Here is a 20,126-nt window from a genome sequence, read left to right as displayed (position 1 = left end):
AAGCAAGAAAATAATCGCGAATTATTATAAACACTGTGAAAAACACACAAAGGACCTGAAATAAAATAATGGGGTGGAACCTCTTTGATTGAAAAGTGACGGAAGGCCTTTCCGAAAAGGGCTCTGGATTTAAAAACAGTGGTACGTTGCTGATTTATCTCCTAATTTGCACAGATTTAGGTGAGATTTAGGGGTAGTTCCCAATCTGTAAGTTTCTGTTATTTTCCTGTTCAGAGTCTCATGACAACTTATGTGAAAGTGAAAAACACGTATGCTTTGATGCCTTGACTGTGCGACTCATACCACGCCCACGAAGCTTGCCTACATTAGGAGCTGCATGCGGAAACAAAGGCTGTGTGAAGACAACGTAGTGAAGGGGTCTCCCCATATGAAAACTGAAGAAAGAGTTATTGGAATACTAGCAAATCCACAGCTTGACATTTCTAGAGAACCTAGGCACAGCCTTGGAGACATCACTCCTGGGAGACCAGAACTGTTAGAAGATGACTGAAGCTTCTGAAAATGTATCATCGCTGTCAGGATTGAGATACAAACAGCATTTAGGGAAGTAGCCACATTCACATTTTTAGAGCCCAAAGCAAGATATGATACTAATTTCTTCCCTTTTTTAATTCTCGCACGTCTCATCTGAATAGCAGCTTCCTGCCCGCTTTCCCGGAGATAAGTCGGGCTTTTGGTGAGGCAGACTTGTCCTGCCCTCTGCCTGGCCGGTACCCATGCTTCTGTGGCTGCTGCTGCTGATCTGGAGTGAGTAGATGGGCTAGACTGGGGACCATGGCCTCAGTTCCTAAAGCTGGCCAGGGAAAAAGCCAAGGAGCTTCTATCTCTGCTTCTACTTGGGGCTCAGAGACAGACAGCAAGGGATGGGAAGTGAGCAGAGCTGGGTTCCCAGGACAACAAAGAGGCTCCAGATGCAACTCTCACAGTAAGCCAGATATGCTGCCCTTGGCTTCTCGCCCACTGCTTTTTTTCATCTCAGAGGAAACTTGGATTTTTCCTTCTGCCAAACCACGGCTCTATATCCCTCCCTCCCTCTTAAGCCTCAAACTAAATAATTTTTCAGATGAACAGCTACCTCTAAAACCTAGGCACATGAAGGAAGGTCTACTGAGAAACATCCCTCTTTTCTAGAAGTTTTAAGCCAAAATTTAATCAGAGATTGGAAAAGGGAGAGGAACAACAGGAAGCCCAAGGAACGAAGGGAGGGTAAACCATTTCGGCCAGTCCTTGCCTGCCTCTGTCCTCAGAGAGGAGAGGGAAGGACTGGAGGGTGCCGCGGCCAAGCAAGTGACAGCAGAGAGGAGTCAGGCCTTGGACACAGCCATCACATTTGTAAAATAAATCATAGGCCATTTTTTGTTGTTTAGGGACTCAGGGTGATATAACAAAGGGAGCAAAGAAGTGATAAGGAAAAACAAAAGAAGCAGTTGTGGGTGGGTTGTTAGAAAATGTTTCAGAGAGTGTCTGATTGAAAATATTTGAAAAACATTACTTCATGCTAATCTTTCATTTTCTCTGTCACAGCTCCTGGAAGAGGACAGTCAGGTAAGTTTCTCCTTCTCTCTGCCCCTCTCCTTCCCTCTCATACCCCTCTGGTCTCTGGGTATTGGTCCCCTCAGCCCACACAGCCTGTCCCAACCCTTGCAGGAATGCATCGCATCAGCAGTGCTGCTGCTCTGGGGTCGATCTGCTACTCTATTGGGTGAACAGAGTTTCCTCCGACTTTTTCAAAGTCTCCAGGTTTTTTTTATCCCCCACATTATCAGGATTCCTCAGAGTAGAGGGGAGGGAAACATTTGCAGAACAACGGGCAAAGGCAAGAGGCTGATGATGAAGGAATCTCATATCTGATCTCTGTATTCCCTAATACCTCACCCTCTGTGTGCCCAAGCTAGTGCTGCTACCAAAGGACACAGAAATAGCTCCCATTCTCGCAGGAAGATGCTACAGCAGAATCCTTATAAATCTCCAAAAAGAGCTCATGCCACTGCCATGCCTCACTTCCATGCCTGTCAGTCAGTTGCAATTCCATACACAAGTCTGACGTCTCGAGCAGCCCATCTGCCTCCATTTAAATTCTTTCGATCCCTCCATTGTTAACTGTGTCCAACTTAGATGGAGAGTACGGTTGCGTTCCCCATAGACTCTCAAACTGAGAAAGGTATAAATGTAACACAAGTGAAAAAATGTTATTCATTAAATGTTAACAAGGAGGAAGTGATTTTCTGGAGTCTAGAAACTACTTCTGAGGTATATACATCCCAGGTTCACCTTTATCTTGACAGAAATGTATAGGACAAGAGAATTTCAGAATCAGCCACCTTCTGAGGCCTTCACAGTGTTTGCCCAATAGCAAATCACATCTCCTGAGCTTTTCTGAGCTATGCCAAGAGCCTGAGGCCTCTCCCTTACAATACCCTTTTGCCCACCTCCAGGAAGAAGGTGAGGAAGAACAGATTCTTTCCCAGGCATTTCCCCAGGTTATTTCTGCTCCATTTTTGACCCTGGTCCCGACTGGAGATTAGTCCAGGAAAGCTCCTGACTGTAGGTTGGGCTCCCCCTGTTCTGTGTCCACCTCCCATTTACCTTCTCCTGCCTCCGTCTTTCTATTTCCTGTTCAGGGGTAGCTCCAAAAGCTGTACTTCTCCTCGAACCTCCATGGTCCACAACCTTCAAAGGAGAAAAAGTGACTCTCACATGCAGGGAATCTCATTCCCTAGCCCAGGGAAATACAATTTGGTATCGTGATATGAAACCATGGAGAGTAAGAGCTAACAAGATCCAAATTACAGAGTCTGGAAATTACCAATGCAAGACCCAAGGATCCTCCCTCAGTGACGCCGTGCATGTGGAATTTTCATCTGGTGAGGAAAGGAAGGGGATGTCTAAAGTCAAGCCACCAGGCGGAGTATCTGAGGGCTGGGTTAACGCAGGGAGCACAGGCAGAGTTGTAAGCAGACATGGGAATGTTTGATATGCTGAAGCCAGTGGGGAAAATAAGGAGATAGGGGAACAGCATGATGCCGGATTGTCTATCTATCTCCTTCCTCCAAGGCAGTATGGGTGACCCAGGGGCCATCAGACAAAGGGGTTCAGGTCTGGGATTCCTCTTTTGTGTAAAGACGTGTGAGGATTTCTCAAGGATGTTTCCTGGGAACTGGTTCACTCTCCTAGGGCAAGCAAGAATCAGGTGTTGGGGTCATGTGGCAATGTGAGTGGGAACCATTTGCAAGTGTGTATAGAACTGTGGTTCTTGCCTCATGGGCAGAAATGAGAGTGAAGGCAGAAGCAGCGGTGGATAAACTGACTGTGCTCCTGTGCTCTTTGCAGACTGGCTGATCCTGCAGGCTTCACATCCGGTCTTTGAAGGAGATGATGTCACTCTGAGATGTCAGGGGAAAGATGCCAAAAATACCAATAAAAAGGTTTACTACAAGGATGGAAAACAGCTTCCTAATAGTAATAATTTAGACTCCATCAAACTGAATTCGGTCTCCAGGGACAATAGCAAATATCATTGTACTGCTGATAGGACGACTTTCCTAATACCATATGAACAAACTTCAAAATCCCTAAGTATCCAAGTTCAAGGTAATGGTTAGATTTCTATGGATTATTGGGTTTAGTAGGAAAACTGAGGATAAAGGGAAGGTGTTTATCAGTGGGAATTTCATGAAGTGCTTCTTATGGCTCAGCCATGGGAGGGAGATGTTTGCTTCATGCTTCTCTCTCTCTGGGTGGCTGGTGCTGAGAACACAGGTGCATCTCTCCAGGAACTCTGAGCCTCACCACCCTGGGGACTATGTTTTTTCTTTTCATTAGAACTGTTTCCACATCCTGTGCTGAAAGCCAGCTCTTCCACACCCGTAGAAGGGAGTGCCATGACCCTGACCTGTGAGACCCAGCTCTCTCCACAGAAGCCAAATGTTCAGCTCCAGTTCTCCTTCTTCAGAGATAGCCAGACCCTCGGATCAGGCTGGAGCAGGTCCCCCAAGCTCCAGATCCCTGCCATGTGGACAGAAGACTCGGGATCTTACTGGTGTGAGGCAGAGACAGTGACTCACAGTGTCAAAAAAAGGAGCCTGAGATCTCAGATACATGTACAGAGTAAGTATCCAAGGGGCTGCTCTTCCAGAGTCAGAGCTGGGGAGAGGAGAGCAGACCAGTGACATCTCCTGCACCCCTGGGATGGTGGACACATCAGAGGGGAGTGTCCAGCTATTCTGATATGATTCTCTCTTTAATAAGCTCAACATTGGTCTAACAGCCCTAGAAAATTTTATTCCACTTGAGTCAGGTAATAGTAGTTATTGATCAGTTACTGAGTGCCCAACCCTATGGGGTTACAGAGATGCACAATATCAGTCTCTCATGAACCAACAGACAACTAGAAGCACAGCTGAACATATGCAGTTTTAAGAGGCCCCTGTGGTGCTTCCATTGGGTTACCTAAATTCACAACAAAATAGTCAGAAAAAGGGAAGATGAATATGGACTGAAATAGATAAAGATATGGAGACATGCATGTAAATCTAGAGAAGTCTTGAAGAATAGGAGAAGGGTTTGGATTCTATTTTGATCTTCAAAATAGATCTCTGGTGTTCTCTTTTACTTTGTGGTTCAATGGTGCATCAAAGATTCCTTAGAGATAAATATGTATAAAATGTGATCAGGAAACATTGGGTTTATGGAGATTATGGACTTGGTGTCCACATTTCCCAAGGATGGGAATTGTGGGAGTGAGAGGGATGTTGTTTCCTTTATAATAGTATACACAATTTCTTATTTCTTACTTAGGGTGTCTGCCTGCAGCACCTGCTGCTATTGGCTATTCATGGCACCTCTAGCCTTCCCCTTGACCCTGAGGTCCCTGTCATCAGGACCCTCACATGCCATCTTGTGTTCTCCCAGGAGTCCCTGTGTCTAATGTGAATCTAGAGATCCAGCCCACCGGAGGGCAGCTGATTGAAGGAGAAAATATGGTCCTTATTTGCTCAGTAGCCCAAGGTTCAGGAAATGTCACATTCTCCTGGCACAGAGAAGGAACAGTAAGAAGCCTGGGTAGAAAGACCCAGCGTTCCCTGTTGGCAGAGCTGCAGGTCCCTACAGTGAAGGAGAGAGACGCAGGGAGATACTACTGTGCAGCTGACAATGTTCATGGCCCCATCCTCAGCACACGGATTCGAGTCACCGTGAGGAGTAAGTTCTGATTCCTTCTACACAGCCTCAAGTTGCCAGCCAGGGTTTAGGTTCTTCATCAACCACTAGGATCTACCAGAAGAGGGAGGGAAGGAGGAAAGGGGGGGGAGAGAGAGAGAGAGAGAGAGAGAGAGAGATGAAAAGATGGTGGAATAAGTTGAAGCATCTTACTTCTTGTGGGGAAGACTGAGTGGTCATGAAAACAAATTACCCAGGATTACTTATCACTGTTTTGGGGAAATGCTTCTGATTTTTTGATGAGAAAAATGTGATCAGTGGGAAACAAGATCAAGGGACAAGGGATGTATCTATTGCTAGGCTCCTTGAGAGAGGTTGTGCATCTGTCACATCATCAGAATCCTCTGACAGCCCTTTTGTCTCCCTCAGTTCCAGTGTCTTACCCCGTCCTCACCCTCAGGGCTCCAGGGCCCCAGGCTGTGGTGGGGGACCTGCTGGAGCTTCACTGTGAGGCACCGAGAGGCTCTCCCCCGATCCTGTACCAATTTTATCACGAGAATGTCACCCTGGGGAACAGCTCAGCCCCCTCTGGAGGAGGAGCCTCCTTCAACCTCTCTCTTAGAGCAGAACATTCTGGAAACTACTCCTGTGATGCTGATAATGGCCTGGGGGCCCAGCGCAGTCACAGAGTGAGTCTCAGCATCGCAGGTAAGCAAGATCTATCCACAGCAGTTAACAGCCAATACAATAGGCCATGTCTTCTCACAAACAGCTCCACTGGGCTATTTCCTGGTTGATATCCCAGTAGACTTCCCACGCTTTCTAACTCTGCCTGGGAGTTCTGGGATTCTTCCTTTGACTACACATTTAGTAACTTAGACCATACCTTTCTTTTTTTTTAATTCCTCTGTAATTGTCATGAATAGCCATCCATATACCCCATTCATTTTTTTTTCTGGTGAAGGCACAAAGGCTTTCCAGAATACCAAATATGTGATGGGTCAGCAATTACTGACAAAGGAAAATGGCACAGAAAGCCCTTATTTCTGAATTCCTTTGCCCAGGAACAAATGACCAGATCATTCCTTGCCACAGTTTTCTGCCTCTATCTTGATCTAAGTTTCCACTTGGCTCCCTGGATCATTAAAGTGTCTCTCCTTATGGATACCCACAGGCATCACAGCAGCAGGCCTCTTTCATGGACTCCAGATTCCAATGACCTATCTAACCTTCTCACTTTCTCCAAATGCCTTCTGATTGGGTCTCACTTAATCTTATGTTTTCAGTATCCCCTAACAAAATTTTCCTTCAGCAGAGGCACTGGAGCATCTCATAATTCCCATGTCCAGCCCCTAAGAACAATGAGCAAAGTGACCAACCACTTAGGAGATAACCTCCAGTCCAAGACGTGGTTATCCCAAAGTGCTCAGCATTTGGAGGATAGGAGAGAGCATTGGGACCTAGGAGAAGATGACAAAATAGAAGAGAGATGGCAATAATTCCCGGTAACCCAAACCCTTACATTCTCTGGATTTTGCCATGGACTCTTGTTCCTCAATGATTCCAAATTATTAAAACACATATGACATTTTGGCTAATAATAATCTTTCCTATAGGCCAAACCTGGGTAATGATTTAAGGAGGTATTAAAACCGGGGAATGCCAGACAGTGTGCTGAAACAGAGACTCCAGTCTTGAACAGGAAAATATCATTTGTATAACCTTGAGTAAGTCTTCTTACTAGACTTGTGCTTATTTTCCTCCCTTATACAGTAATTGAGCCAGCACATCCTGGAGGTACAAATATTCTTGATCCTACATCACTCTCTGTCAAAACTGTTTAACACGCACCCCACCTATGTATATATTAATACACATATATTTGTGTATTAATTGTATACATGTACTATTGTATTAACTTAACAGGCACATTGCAAAACAAACAGAAAAATAGAAATCAAATAAGGGGCTGGGTGCAGTGGCTCATGCCTATAATCCCAGCACTTTGGGAGGCCGAGGTGGGCAGATCACTTGAGCTTAGGAGTTTGAGACCAGCCTGGGCAACATGGAGAAACCCCCTGTCTCTACAAAAAATACAAAACTCAATCAGGCATGGTAGCATGTGCCTGTATTCTTAGACACGTGGGAGGCTGAGGTGGGAGGATTGCTTGAACCTGAGAGGTTGAGGCTGCAATGAGCCAAGATTGCTCCTCTGCTCTCCAGCCTGGGCAACAGAGTGAGATCATGTAAAAAAAAAAAAAAGAAAGAAAGAAAGACAAAGAATCAAATAAACATTATTTTTAAATCTTTGATTTAAAATATTTGACTAAAATTATTATAATTGATTATGCTTCATTTATTTTGTAACTCTTAGTTTACTTATGGTGGTACAGTTATTTGAGGTTTGATTTTGAGTTTGGTCTTATTCCTATCAGTGTCTGTTATTGCTTAAAGCTTTATCTTACCAATATATCTAGATTCAAGTGGAAGCAGATCATCACTGCTGCTCTTTCAAGTCCATAATACTCATTTTTCAATCCCATAGTCTAATTATACAAAGATTTTCATTGAAATTTGGTTAATAAGTTTATATTTTTGTTGATGTTCATTAACTGTTCTTGTAAACTAAGTGGGAAGTACTGTATGTTGAATTTCCTTTTTTTGTTGTTGTTCTTTTTTTGTTTTGTTTTGTTTTTTGAAATGGAGCCTTACTTTATTGCCCAGGCTGGAGTGTAGTGGCATGATCTCAGCTCACTGCAACCTCTACCTCCTGGGTTCCAGCAATTCTCCTGCCTCAGTCTCCCGAATAGCTGGGATTACAGAGGCATCCCACCATGGCCTGCTTTCCTTTTTGTATTTGCAGTAAAGACGGGGTTTTGTCATGTTTCCCAGGCTGGTCTCAAACTTTTGAGCTCAAGCAATTTGTCCGCGTCAGCCTCCCAAAGTGCTAGGACTACAGGCGTGAGCCACCACGCCCAGCCACTGCATGCTGAATTTCTATCAAATGTGTTTTAGCTTTGGAAGAGTTATAAACTAGTTGCCATGTTCTGTTTCTACAGATTTTTAAAGGTGCAGATATAAATTTTTAAAGTTGATATACTTAAATTTCTAGTAAAAAGACCACATAGAAATGTAAATATTTTTAAACAACTATTTTCCAAAATATTATCTCCATAGCATAAGTTTAGAAAGCATTAACAATATGAGTACCGTTAAAGGTCACTTTTTAAAGTATCTGCTAAGTGTTAACATTGTCAATAGCCATGAATCACCAAAAAGTCAACAAAAATTAAATACTAATTTTTCTTCATGGAAAAACACATAACTTACCTTTACATTTAATTCCTCGTTTTAGACCTTTGCCACAACATAACTGAACTCTCACGTGATACGAAAAGGTTTGAGGTCACTCCCCAATCTCATTACAAAACATTGTAAAGATTTTATGATTTGGCCAGGCACAGTGGCTCATGCCTGTAATCACAGCACTTTGGGAGGCCAAGGAAGGATTGCTTGAGCCCAGGAGTTCGAGACCAACCTGGGTAATACGGCCAAACCCCGTCTTTATTAAAAATACAAAAAAATTAGCGAGGTGTGGTGGCATGCTCCAGTAATTCTGGCTAGTTCGGAGGCTGAGCCAGCAGGATCATTTAAGCCCAGGAGGTCAAGGCTTCAGTGAGTCATGATTGCACCACTGCACTGCAGGCTGGGCAACAGAGTGAGACCCTGCCTCAAAAAAAAAAAAAAAAAAGAAAAGAAAAGAAATTAAAAATATATATTTTATGATTTAAATTAAAATAATCTATAAAAACACTCAAGTAGCCAATTAAAAGGGCATTATACTTTATATGCTGAGAGTTAAGCAAATGCACTGCTGTCCTGCCCTCTGAGCCTGGGTGGCCTGCCTTCATAAGAAACCCTGTCCTATCTTAAAACACAGTGTGACGTCTACCTGAGCAAGAGCACCACCATGAATATTAGTAAAGCTGAATATCTTTTTAAATTTCAAGCTCACAATGAAATACTCTTAAATATTCTCATATTTTCTTTTTTTTCCCCCATTTATTTATTTTATTGCATTTTAGGTTTTGGGGTACATGTGAAGAACATGCAAGATTGTTGCATAGGTACACACGTGGCAGTGTGATTTGCTGCCTTCCTCCCCATCACCTACATCTGGCATCTCTCCTCTTGCTATCTCTCCCCAGCTCCCCAACCCCCACCTTCCCTCCCCTATTTCCCCCCAACTGACCCCAGTGTGTAGTGCTCCCCTCCCTGTGTCCATGTGTTCTCATTGTTCAACACCCACCTATGAGTGAGAACATGCGGTGTTTGATCTTCTGATCTTCTGTCAGTTTGCTGAGAACATTCTCATATTTTCTTTACACTTCAATGGGGTGCTTTACAGCCCATCTTGGAGACCACTTAAGTTGACAATAACCATGGTCTTTTTCAGTCTTAGAATTCTTTGATTTTAGGGGAATATCCATATAGAACCAGAGGTCTCATGAGCCCTAGAGGAAGGCAGGAAATGGGTTGGAAATCTCTCTTCCCAGAATATGAACACCCAGAGACGTGGGTGAAAGGCACACTGAGATCACAGAGCACCCTGTAAAAGACTTACCCCTGAGGCCCTCTGCATCCCGCCCAGGTCATTTCATATTGCAGAGGATATACAGAAGGGACAAATTCCAACCATCAGTTTCAATTTAGCAGGAACTCTACACCTCCAATATCAGGACTTGGCATCTCTACCCTGATGAGGCAGCTGGTGCCCTTTCTTGCAGCCAGCAGATGGCTCATTTTCAAGTTTAATCAATGCCATTCAATGAATAGTTTCCACGTCCACACTCATTCCCTTTAGCCCATCTATGATGCAAAGCAGAGCTTAAGATCCTTATCCAGCTATCCTTGCCAATAAAGCACACAGCTTATATCTAAAACACGACACAGAGATTAGTTCATCCAGTTTTCCTCACAACTTTGCAGAACCAGCATTCTTACAGTTCACGTGCCATATTAAGGGGTTTCTGTTCTTCCCACTGTGCCATTTCATCGGAAATCATTGTTGCTAGAGCTATGTCTGTATGTTTTTGTGACAATTTGGTTCAATTCATTTTTCCATTCAATCACCAATTATTGAGCATAAATTTTACATGCCAGGCAACGTTCCAGCAGCTATAAATAACAAATAAACAGGTAAGTCTCCATCCTATTGGGGGAATCATATAAAACAATGATGATAGAAGAGGGATGGATAGACAGACAGACAGACAGACAGACAGATATTGGGTAGTGCTAAATGCTATCTAGAAAAATAAAGCAAGGTGATTTGGTAGAGGAATGGGTCCTGCTTTAGCTAGGTAGGGAAGCCTCCGTCTTAGAGCTAAGATTCAGGTGTAGGAATGTTTAGAAGCTTTGATGTTAGTTATATTTATATCAGTAATAATAACCAATTTTTACAGTACTTCACATACAATATGATTCTCATTACAATAGTTTGAGATATGATGTATCATTAGCTCAGTTTTACAGAGGACTAAACTAAAACTTAGAGAAATTAAAAAGTTCTTTAAAAAATCAAGCATATAGAGCTAATAAAGGAGACAGGATTCAAGCCCAGGTTCTCCTGAATTCAGGCACATGTCCCTATGACTCAGCTATGCTGCATATTCCTTTATTAAGTTCTCTTATATACCTACTTAAGTAAAACTGCCAATGAATTATTTTTCCTCCCTCAGTTCCAGTGTCTCACCCTGTCCTCACTCTCAGGGCTCCTGGGGCCCAGGCTGCAGTGGGGGACCTGCTGGAGCTTCACTGTGAGGCCCTGACAGGTCCTTCCCCAATCTTGTACTGGTTTCATCACGAGGATGTCACATTGGGAAGCAGCATAGTCCTTTCTGTAGGAGGTGCCTCCTTCAACCTCTCTTTGAATACAGAACACTCTGGAAACTACTCCTGTGAGGCTACCAATGGCTTGGGGGCCCAGCGCAGTGAGGCAGTGACACTCAATATTACCTGGGCTAGAGGTCACTGTTACGGTAAATAAAATAGTCCTCTGACAGGTTGTCCAAATGAGCACAAATTAGATTGTCCAAGGAGGTTCTGAACATGCACACCAAGGCTTGGGACTTCTGGAGATTGGTACTAATTTTATGCAGGAGAGGGAAAGGAATACATTTTAATCTTAGATGCTGGCATATACCTTTCATGTGCCATAGTTTTGAAAATTACAAATGACGCTACAGGTAATTCAAATGGAGGAATCAGAAACTGGAACATACCCACCCTACTTACATGGTTTTTGTCTATATCCAAAACCTGTGCCACTGGAACTCAAGTACAGCTCCCTCCACTTAGGAACCTCTGGGAACAGAACAGGCCTTGCCACTGCGGCAGTCATGGGGCTGCTGCTCAGCATCCTGGGCCTTGCTGCTGCTGCTGCTCTGCTGCATCATGCCAGGACCCGAAGGAAAACAGGTGGGTGTCTAGGTCCTACCCTGTTTTTTATGAAACAGAGTCTCGCTCTGCCACACAGGCTGGAGTGCAGTGGTGCAGTCATACCTCCCTGCATCTTCCACTTCCTGGGCTCAAATGATTCTCCCAAGCCACAGGAGGTGTGCACCACCATGCCGGGCTAATTTGATTTGATTTCATTTCAGTTGATTTCATTCATTTTTTGATTTGACAGGGTTTCACTATGTTGCCCATGCTAATCTGGAACTCCTGGGATCCAGTGATTCTCCCACCTAGGCCTCCCACAATGCTGGGATTACAGGCATGAGCCCTGTGCCTGTCTGGGACTTTTTTTTTCTTTTTTTCTATTTTTTTGAGATGGAGTCTCACTCTGTCACTCAGGAGTACAATGGTGCGATCTCAGCTCACTGCATCCTCCACCTCCCAGGTTCAAGCAAGTCTCTCGCCTCAGCCTCCACTCAGGAGCTGGGATTAAAGGCACCCGCAACCACACCCAGCTAATTTTTATAGTTTTAGTAGAGCCGGGGTTTTACCATGTTGGCCAGGCTGGTCTAGAACTCCTCACCTCAGGTGATCCGCCTGCCTCAGCCTCTCAAAGTGCTGAGATTACAGACGTGAGCCACCATGATGTAATTTTTTTCAGCTCTCACAGAGATCATTCGCCTCCTTTATTAGCTATCTCATTTGTTAGGTATTTCATTTTCTTTGTGGCTATTCAAAGCGGAATTATGCCATTGATTTAACTCTCTGCCTGACTTTGTTGGTGTATAGAAATGCTACTGATTTTTGTACCTTAATTTTGTGTCCTGAAACCTTACTCGTGGGAGTCTTTAGGGTTTTCAAGATAGAGAACCATGCAGACAGTGAAAAGAGATAGTTTGACTTATTTACCTGTTTGGATGCCTTTTATTTCTTTCTCTTGCCTGATTGCTCTGGCTAAGACTTTCAGTACTATCTTGAATAGGAGTTCTGATAGTGGACATCCATAGTTGTATCCCTATTTTCATTAATTTTAAATAATTTTTTACATTGCATAAATTTTGATCTTCACCCAGGAGTTATTCAGGAGTAAGTTATCGAATTCCATGTATTTGTACAGTTTTGAGAGATTTTCTTGATACTTATTTCTATTTTTATTGCATTGTAGTCTAGGAGTGTACTTGATATAATTTAAAAAATTGTTGATACCTGCTTTATGGCTGAGCATGTGGCTGATCTTAGGATATGTTCCACATGCAGGTGAGAATAATGTATATTCCAGTTGTTGGGTAGAATATTCTGTAGCTGTGTGTTAGGTCTATTTGGTCAAGTGCCAAGTTTAAGGCCAGAGTTTGTCAGTTTTCTGTCTCAGTGATCTGTCTAACTCTGTTGGTGGGATATTGAAATCTCTCACTGTTATTTTGTGACTGCCTAGGTTTTTTTTGTAGAGCAAGAATAACTTGTTTTACGAATCTGGGTGCTGCAATGTTGAGCGCATATATATTTAGAATAATTAAGTTTTCTTGTTGGAATCAATAATTATTTGTTTTGTTATTCTGGTGATTGATTTAGGGTTTATAGTATACATCTTCAATAGTGATATTATGTTACTTATAGAAGGCTAATCACACCTCCTGCTTTCAAAATTACTTTTCTTTCCCCCCCATCACTGTTTATCTGGGATACAATTTTCTAATCTATAACATACTAGAGGAAGACATTCGAATCTCAGTGTTGAGGCTGTCGGTCAGCACAGCACCAGGAAAGAAAATTGACCATCATTTTGAATGATCCATGTGAATGGAAGCTCAGGTGGACTGTTCCCCAGAGTGTTAGTGGGAGTGTTATTTTAAATAACAAACTCACTAAGAAATTAGGATAGTTCACCAAGCAGAGGGTCTGTGCCTCCTGTACCTCCTCAGAGCAAAGTCTCCCTTCTCATCATTGACAAGACTTCTCAGGAAGGAGCTCAGCCCTTCTACTTTTTTTTTTTTTTTTTTTTAAGTGAAGAGCTCTACTCCTTGCCTGAGCGAATCACTCCTAAAGAGGGTGATGTTTATTGACTCTATAGTAAATCTAGTTGTGTTGAAATTCCAATAATAAAACTTGACAACTTGATATTGTATGAAGTGGTTATAATAATAACAGTATCTACCTTTTAGGTACTGTGAAACAACCTAGGTAGACTGCTTAGCACAGTTCTGGCCCATATGTCTTCAAGGAATATTAGCTTGTATAATAAATAGCCACCTCTCTAGGTCTCAGTTTTCTCTTTTACAAATGAGAAGATAGATTGACTCCCAGGTGCAGTCTGGGTCTGAGCTAACCACCCACTGGAAAGATATTGGTTATTGCCCGATATGGATTGTGATTGCTCTGAGGAGATTCAGGACTAGATCCTGATCACTCAGGAGGATGACTCCCTTGAGGAACAGGGAGTTACTCAGTTATTTTTCATGAGAATCAAGGCTGGTATATTTATTTTGAGCAATGACTTGTGTTCTCTAAGTCAATGAGACTGATAGAGAGCCACAGATTTTAAAAAGGCAAAGGACACAGATAGGAGCCTGGGATAAGGCTTGTATTGGAGCAAGCTGGAAAGATTCAATACTTCAGTGATGATGGAAAACTGTCATATTTTTAAGGCTAATAGAGTGGGCTTCAAGGATAGACTTCTAACAGGTAATCACCTATTATAAAATTGTCAATTTGTTATTTTTAAGTCCTCAAAGTACATACTTTGTTCAGTTGTTTAACAAATCTTTGTTGAATATTTTTAACTGCTAGGCATGACATTGGGAATTAAAAAAAAAAAAAAGACAAGGTTTACAGCCTCAGGTAGCACATCCTCTCATGAAAGAGAATTAGAGGCAAACACAAATATAAATAATCACAAAACAATGAAGTAATTTTAATATTACATGGGCCTATGTGCATGGAGACAGCTTACTTAATGCAGCCTCTTGGCATTAGGGAAAGCTCTGGAAAAAAAATATTGGAATTAGCCAAGTGAAAAAGGAGAGAAGAGGTATGGAAAAGCTGTTATATACCCAAAAGAGTTGCAGTTTAGTATTGCTGGAATAGATTTGCAGGAGCGAGGGGGTCACAGTTAGAAAAAGAGAAGGTAGAGCTTATTATGGTTGTCCCATTGATTCATAACCGTGTAAGAATTCCGTATCAATTTTGAGCATCCCTTGGCCCCTCTAGGCCTCAGTCTCCTTGCCTCCACCTTGCAGGGCTGCAGTCAGGATGAAGCAGTGGGTCTGGGGGAAGCACCTGGCCCAGGTTGTGACCTTCTCAGTTACTTACAGTTACTATTCACTTATTACTGATTGAAAAATGATTCAGAATAAGTGTGATTCTGGGCAAACGCCTTTCAAGACCCCACCTTCCTCACCTATAACATAAGATAGGGTGAGGAAGGAGGTGAGCAAGGAGGGCAGAGCTGGGTAATCCCTGAGAGTTGCCACAGCTGAGATCTAGAATGAGTCTGATTTCTAGGTATGTTCTAACAGAGTTCATTATCCACACAGCTCACTTACCATCAACCTTCCTTTGTTTTGCAGGAGGACCTTCTGCCACTGGAACATCTAGGTGAGGTCTCTGCTTCTTGTGCTGTCAACGTTTTCATGATTTATTTATATGCACAAGACTTCTTTATATTTTTTTAAAGATTTGGGTGGATTTCCTACCAACATTTTTACATTATTACAAAATAAAAAGCTAGATATAAGTGAATGTCATTTTCACTTATGTATGTGAATGATAGTCACTGTGTCTACTTAAACACAGAATACATGTTCTTGGCTATCCATACTAATTTATCTACTTCCTTAAATGAGTTCCAGCAGCGACTTGACCACTGAGGTGCTGATGGCACCATCTTTCATAGGGCTACAATGCATTCATTTCCTTCTTCTTCAGTCCTCCATTCATTTGGGAAATTATTACTGAATGCTGGCAATGTTCAATTTGCAATATTAACTGCAGAAGGAAATGAAATTGGAAAAAATCCACTTTACTTGAAGAGCCTGCATAGCATCTTGCAGGAAAGGTGGATTATTGTAATATGAGGTGGGAAATTGAAAGGTGCTTTTTAAAAAAGACAAGGTTTAAGTTCTGTAAGAATGTGGAGGTCTTTGCATATCAATGTTTAAGCATTTACATCTTCAAAAATAATATTTAAAATGAATCAGCTACGAGTTTTTGCCTTTCAAAGAGGCCTTGAGGCTGCCTTGCCCTCTGACCTTGCCTTGGCTGTCCTGTTTTGCAGTACTTCCCTGGGCTTCATCTTACACCACAATTCTTCTGATACTTTATTGAAAGAGCCAAGCAGAAGTAGACACAATATTTTTACTTGAATCATGCTGAACTGCAGGCCTTCCTGGATACCAATTTCCCTGAAATTCTTTGTAACCTACAGATATTTTTTGTCCATTTTCTCTCCTCCTCTGTCACACTTACAGTTCTAATGAGTGTCAGGAGCCTGCCTTGTCCAAGTCTTCCAGGATAGACCCTCAAGAACCCATTCACTCTGAACCACTAGCTCTAATGGAGCCGGAGCCAGTGTACAGCAATGGTGAGGACTCCGTAGGGGGCAGAAGGCTCCAGGGAGGAGCTAAGGTGGGAAGAGGGATTGAGCGACAGCCATGGCCCTGTCACTAATGTAAAAATGGCATTCCTAGCATTACATTGGGGATAGAAAAGGTGGTTATAAATTTGCTGATTGGGAAGGAGAGTCTAGAATATGGGCTCTTGACTACAACCAACTATGATATCTCTTCTCAGTAAATCCTGAAGATAGCAACCAGATTTATTCCCAGGTCTGGAGCATCCAGCATACAAAAGAAAATTCAGGTGAGATGCCTTTCAGGCAAATAGAGGTGAGGTGGCAGTGTGTTATCAAATCCAGCAAGGGGTCTTTGATCAGAGTTGTTTCAAATATAAGTCCAACATGCAAGGCATTGCTTGCCTTCTGCGTTGTCAGCTATAGAATCTATCCATTTCTTCTTTCCTTTCCACATTGCCACCATTATCCATAAACTCTTTGAGGACAGACACTATGACTTTTTCACTAATGTACTCACAGCCCAGCACTGGGAAACCTTTAGTCCTCCTAAAATATTGTTTTAACGAGTGAATAATCAATGTGTAGACAATTGTCATTCTTTTAACTGGTCTCTTTATTTCTAGTATTGTTCTCCTCCAGCCTTTCCACAACCTATTTCTAGCACAATCCCTTTGAGGTGCCCTATTGTTCACATCATTGCCTAGATTAACTGCCCTCAATGACATCCATTCCAAAGCATGATCCCTGCCTTCTGCATGCTGGCCCCTCCCGCAAGCTTTGCCTAATGCCCTTCCTCTAGCCATACTGAACTCTTGGCATCTTTCTGCTTGGTGCTCATGTTCCTTACTTGTCCTGAAATGCCCTTGCCTCTAATCTACTTGGTGACCCTTGCTCACATTTCAAAACATAGCTCAGGTACCACCGTGAAACTCACCCTGATGTCAACAGCCCTTCCCATATTCTAATCTGGGAGGAGCCATTTATTTTTTATGGCAACAACATAGTTCAATATGTGTTTCTATCTTGGTGCCCATAATGCTTTGCACATTTGTTACTATGTCCATTTCTCCCCTTCAAAATTATAGGTTCTTGATCACATGGAATGGGTTTCTGTTATTTCTTCTTTTTTTTTTTTTTTTTGAGAGGGGATCTCGCTCTGTCACCCAGGATGGAGTGCAGTGGTGCTACTATCTTGGTTCATTGCAACCTCTGCCTCCTGGGTTCAAGCAATTCTGAGTAGCTGGGATTACAGGTTTGCGTCACCATGCCCAGCTAATGTTTGTATTTTTAGTAGAGACGGGGTTTCACCATGTTGGCCAGTTGTTGTCATTTCTATATCTGCTTATAACTTAACTAATGCCTAATAGAAGCCCATTGCTTAGTACATGCTTATTGGCTGCACAGATAAAAGAGATACAAAGAGCCCCTTGGAAAGGTAGAAAACACACACACACACTAAATTTTCTCAATGCTCCAATGCAACTCTTTGGCTTCCTGGGAAATTGTCATGTGTATTCAGAATGCCAGTCTCCTCTCTGGCCTCTTCCAAGTTCCCTGTGCAAAGTGAAATGAGTCATATCTGCCTCCTTCTCTGAGAGGACCAATACAGCCATAGAAGTCTGCAGTGGGTTGGGGGTGGGTACCCTTCTGGGGTTATGATGAGCAGAGGAGCAAAAAGGAAATTGTTATGACAGTCGTTCTGAGCATTTGGTGGGCAGAGGAAAGTCTTTACTAGTGTTTGTACTTGGGGGATTACTTTCACTATGTGGCTTTAGAAGAATCCAGCAGAGGAAACAGTCAAGAGATCAAGCAAATCAAGAAGATTGGCTTGGAACGCAGTGTGTGTAGGTTGTAAGTTGGAATATATTGCCCACAGTTTAATACTTTTCTTTGCTGCTCCTACCCAACAGCTAATTGTCCACGGATGCATCAGAAGGATGAGGTGAGTCACATTTCTTGGACTTTTTTCCTCTCTGGCCTTCCTTACCTGTATTTAGGTACTTACATTTTATTTTTCTGTTTTTTTTTTTTCTACCAGGAACTCACAGTCTTGTATTCAGAGTTGAAGAAGATACACCCAGATGACTCTGCCAGGCAGGCTAGCAACAGAGGCAGGGTGCACGAAGATGGTGAAGAAAACTATGAGAATGTACCATGTGTATCACTGGCATCAGACCACTAGCCCCTTACCCAGAGTGGCCCACAGGAAACAGCACCAGTTTTTTCTGTTCTCTCCAACCACACGTCATCCCTCTGTCCAGACTCTGCCGCCTATGAGGCTGGGCTGCAGGGGATGTGAGGCTGTGCAAAAGGTCTGCAAATCTCCCCTGTGCCCGAGTCTGTTCCCTAGGAAAAGAGTGGGCAGCCTCTGAGCAAGCACCGTGTTCTTTTCACAGTGGAGACACATGGCAAGGTGGAAGGGCCCTCAGCTCCTAGGGTTGTAGAATTAGAAGAGAGAGAAATGGTCTAGCCAGGGCTACAAGAGCACAATCATGACCATTTGATTCAAGAGTAATTGTAAGCTGTTAATGTGTTATCTCTGTATAAACAATTTGCTCCAAATATTTTGTTTCTTTTGTGTGGCTGGAAGTCGCATTGCTGATGTTTTGGTGCACATGCTATATCCTTGCCACCATGCTGGGAATAACCAAAACAAGTTACAGAACAAGATTTTAAGGTGATTCTATCTGAAGTGCATTTCTGTACTTACAGAGTGACATTCCCAACCAAATTACCGTAAGATATGATGAAAAATAACCCCAGCATTTTATTAAAGGCTCTGCTAGTTTCAGATGTGACCTGCATCCCCACTGCAAAGACCTTATGTATAATCACATTAATTGTGATTTTTGCTTTGTGACATAGTCTCATCATTTTCTATATGTGATCTATTTCTAGTCAGTTTTTATTCTTACAAGCACCCATTAACTCCAAGATAATAACCTACTATATCTATGTGGCTTCTCCCATTCTTTTCTTCTGCCTCACTCCATCTGATAAGAAGCCATTCTAAATCTTATGTTCATTATTCCGCTGCTCTCCTCTTTCTATCCTCGTAATGTATCTATGTTTTCCTTAAATATATTTTTGTATTAGTTTTAACTATAAGTTAAAGACCATATTGTTGTAGGTAATTTTTTTAGTATTTTTCTCTTCATGTTATATTTCTAAGATTTATCCATATTGTTTCATGTTGCTATAGTTCATTTGTTTTTATTGCTATTTAGTATTTACTTGTGTAAAATATCTGGCTTAATGTTTTCCTAGTTATCACTATTAAAAACTCTTTCCATGGTGCTTTGAATTTTTGACAAAATGAATATGACAAAATGAAATTTTGTCAAAATGAATATGACAAAAATGAAAATTTACCAACAATTTTTAGTGACTTCACCTCCATTCTGAAATCCTGATGTTTCCAAATATCTCTGAACATCTCATGTTCTAGGGACAACTGAGATTATATTAACATTAATCTCCAAATTTTGCCAATTCTAGGCCTTCGCTTGGTTCATGTAGGAACACCAAGTCCCTTGAAAAGTGTCACATCTTCCTCTAACCAATATTTCTTGAAGTCCCTAGAGAATGTCTTACATGCATTCAAACAAACACCATTTCTGGAGATACGCTATAGGGGCACCATAACCTCTGCTAACCTTAGATTCCATCACTGTGGAAGTTGAGTTTCACCAGAAGGCACTGTTGTCCTCCATTACTACCAGCAAAGCCAACTAAGCCACAGCTGCTGGCCTCAACTAGTGTGATGGTCAACCCATACTGCTCTCACTCACCTGTGTTCCCCTATTCCTGGCCTTTGACAGCAGGGCATGATGTCCTGCCTATACTGAGTTGCTGATCTCTGCCAATTCATGTTCATATAGGCATTACAATTTTAAGGTCCCTTGAAGAGGGAGGAGGCAAA

The 20,126-nt window shown here is 42.3% G+C and overlaps 1 protein-coding gene across 2 annotated transcripts; it reads left to right on the top strand.

The window, feature by feature from the left end:
* The first annotated feature begins 266 nt into the window (after window positions 1–266).
* On the top strand, window positions 267–20,126 carry FCRL3 (Fc receptor like 3). Of its 2 annotated transcripts, XM_032260725.1 has the most exons (14): window positions 267–768; window positions 1,546–1,566; window positions 2,643–2,885; window positions 3,352–3,612; window positions 3,844–4,128; window positions 4,933–5,220; window positions 5,608–5,886; window positions 10,920–11,207; window positions 11,539–11,658; window positions 15,201–15,228; window positions 16,101–16,213; window positions 16,423–16,491; window positions 18,115–18,146; window positions 18,243–20,126. In XM_032260725.1, exons 1-14 carry the CDS (start codon window positions 738–740, stop codon window positions 18,384–18,386), a joined length of 2,202 nt encoding a protein of 733 aa, XP_032116616.1. In that variant the 5' UTR covers window positions 267–737; the 3' UTR covers window positions 18,387–20,126. The 2 variants fall into 2 exon arrangements, with proteins under 2 accessions (XP_032116616.1, XP_032116615.1); XM_032260724.1 differs by lacking the exon at window positions 10,920–11,207 and having other exon boundaries at window positions 271–768.

The sequence above is a fragment of the Sapajus apella genome, unplaced genomic scaffold, assembly GCF_009761245.1.
Source record: "Sapajus apella isolate SASKATOON/1434 unplaced genomic scaffold, GSC_monkey_1.0 scaffold119, whole genome shotgun sequence".
In the NCBI taxonomy this organism is placed as follows: Eukaryota; Metazoa; Chordata; class Mammalia; order Primates; family Cebidae; genus Sapajus; species Sapajus apella.
The sequence above is the reverse complement of the archived record's forward strand: the minus strand, read 5'-3'. Positions and strand labels throughout refer to the sequence as shown.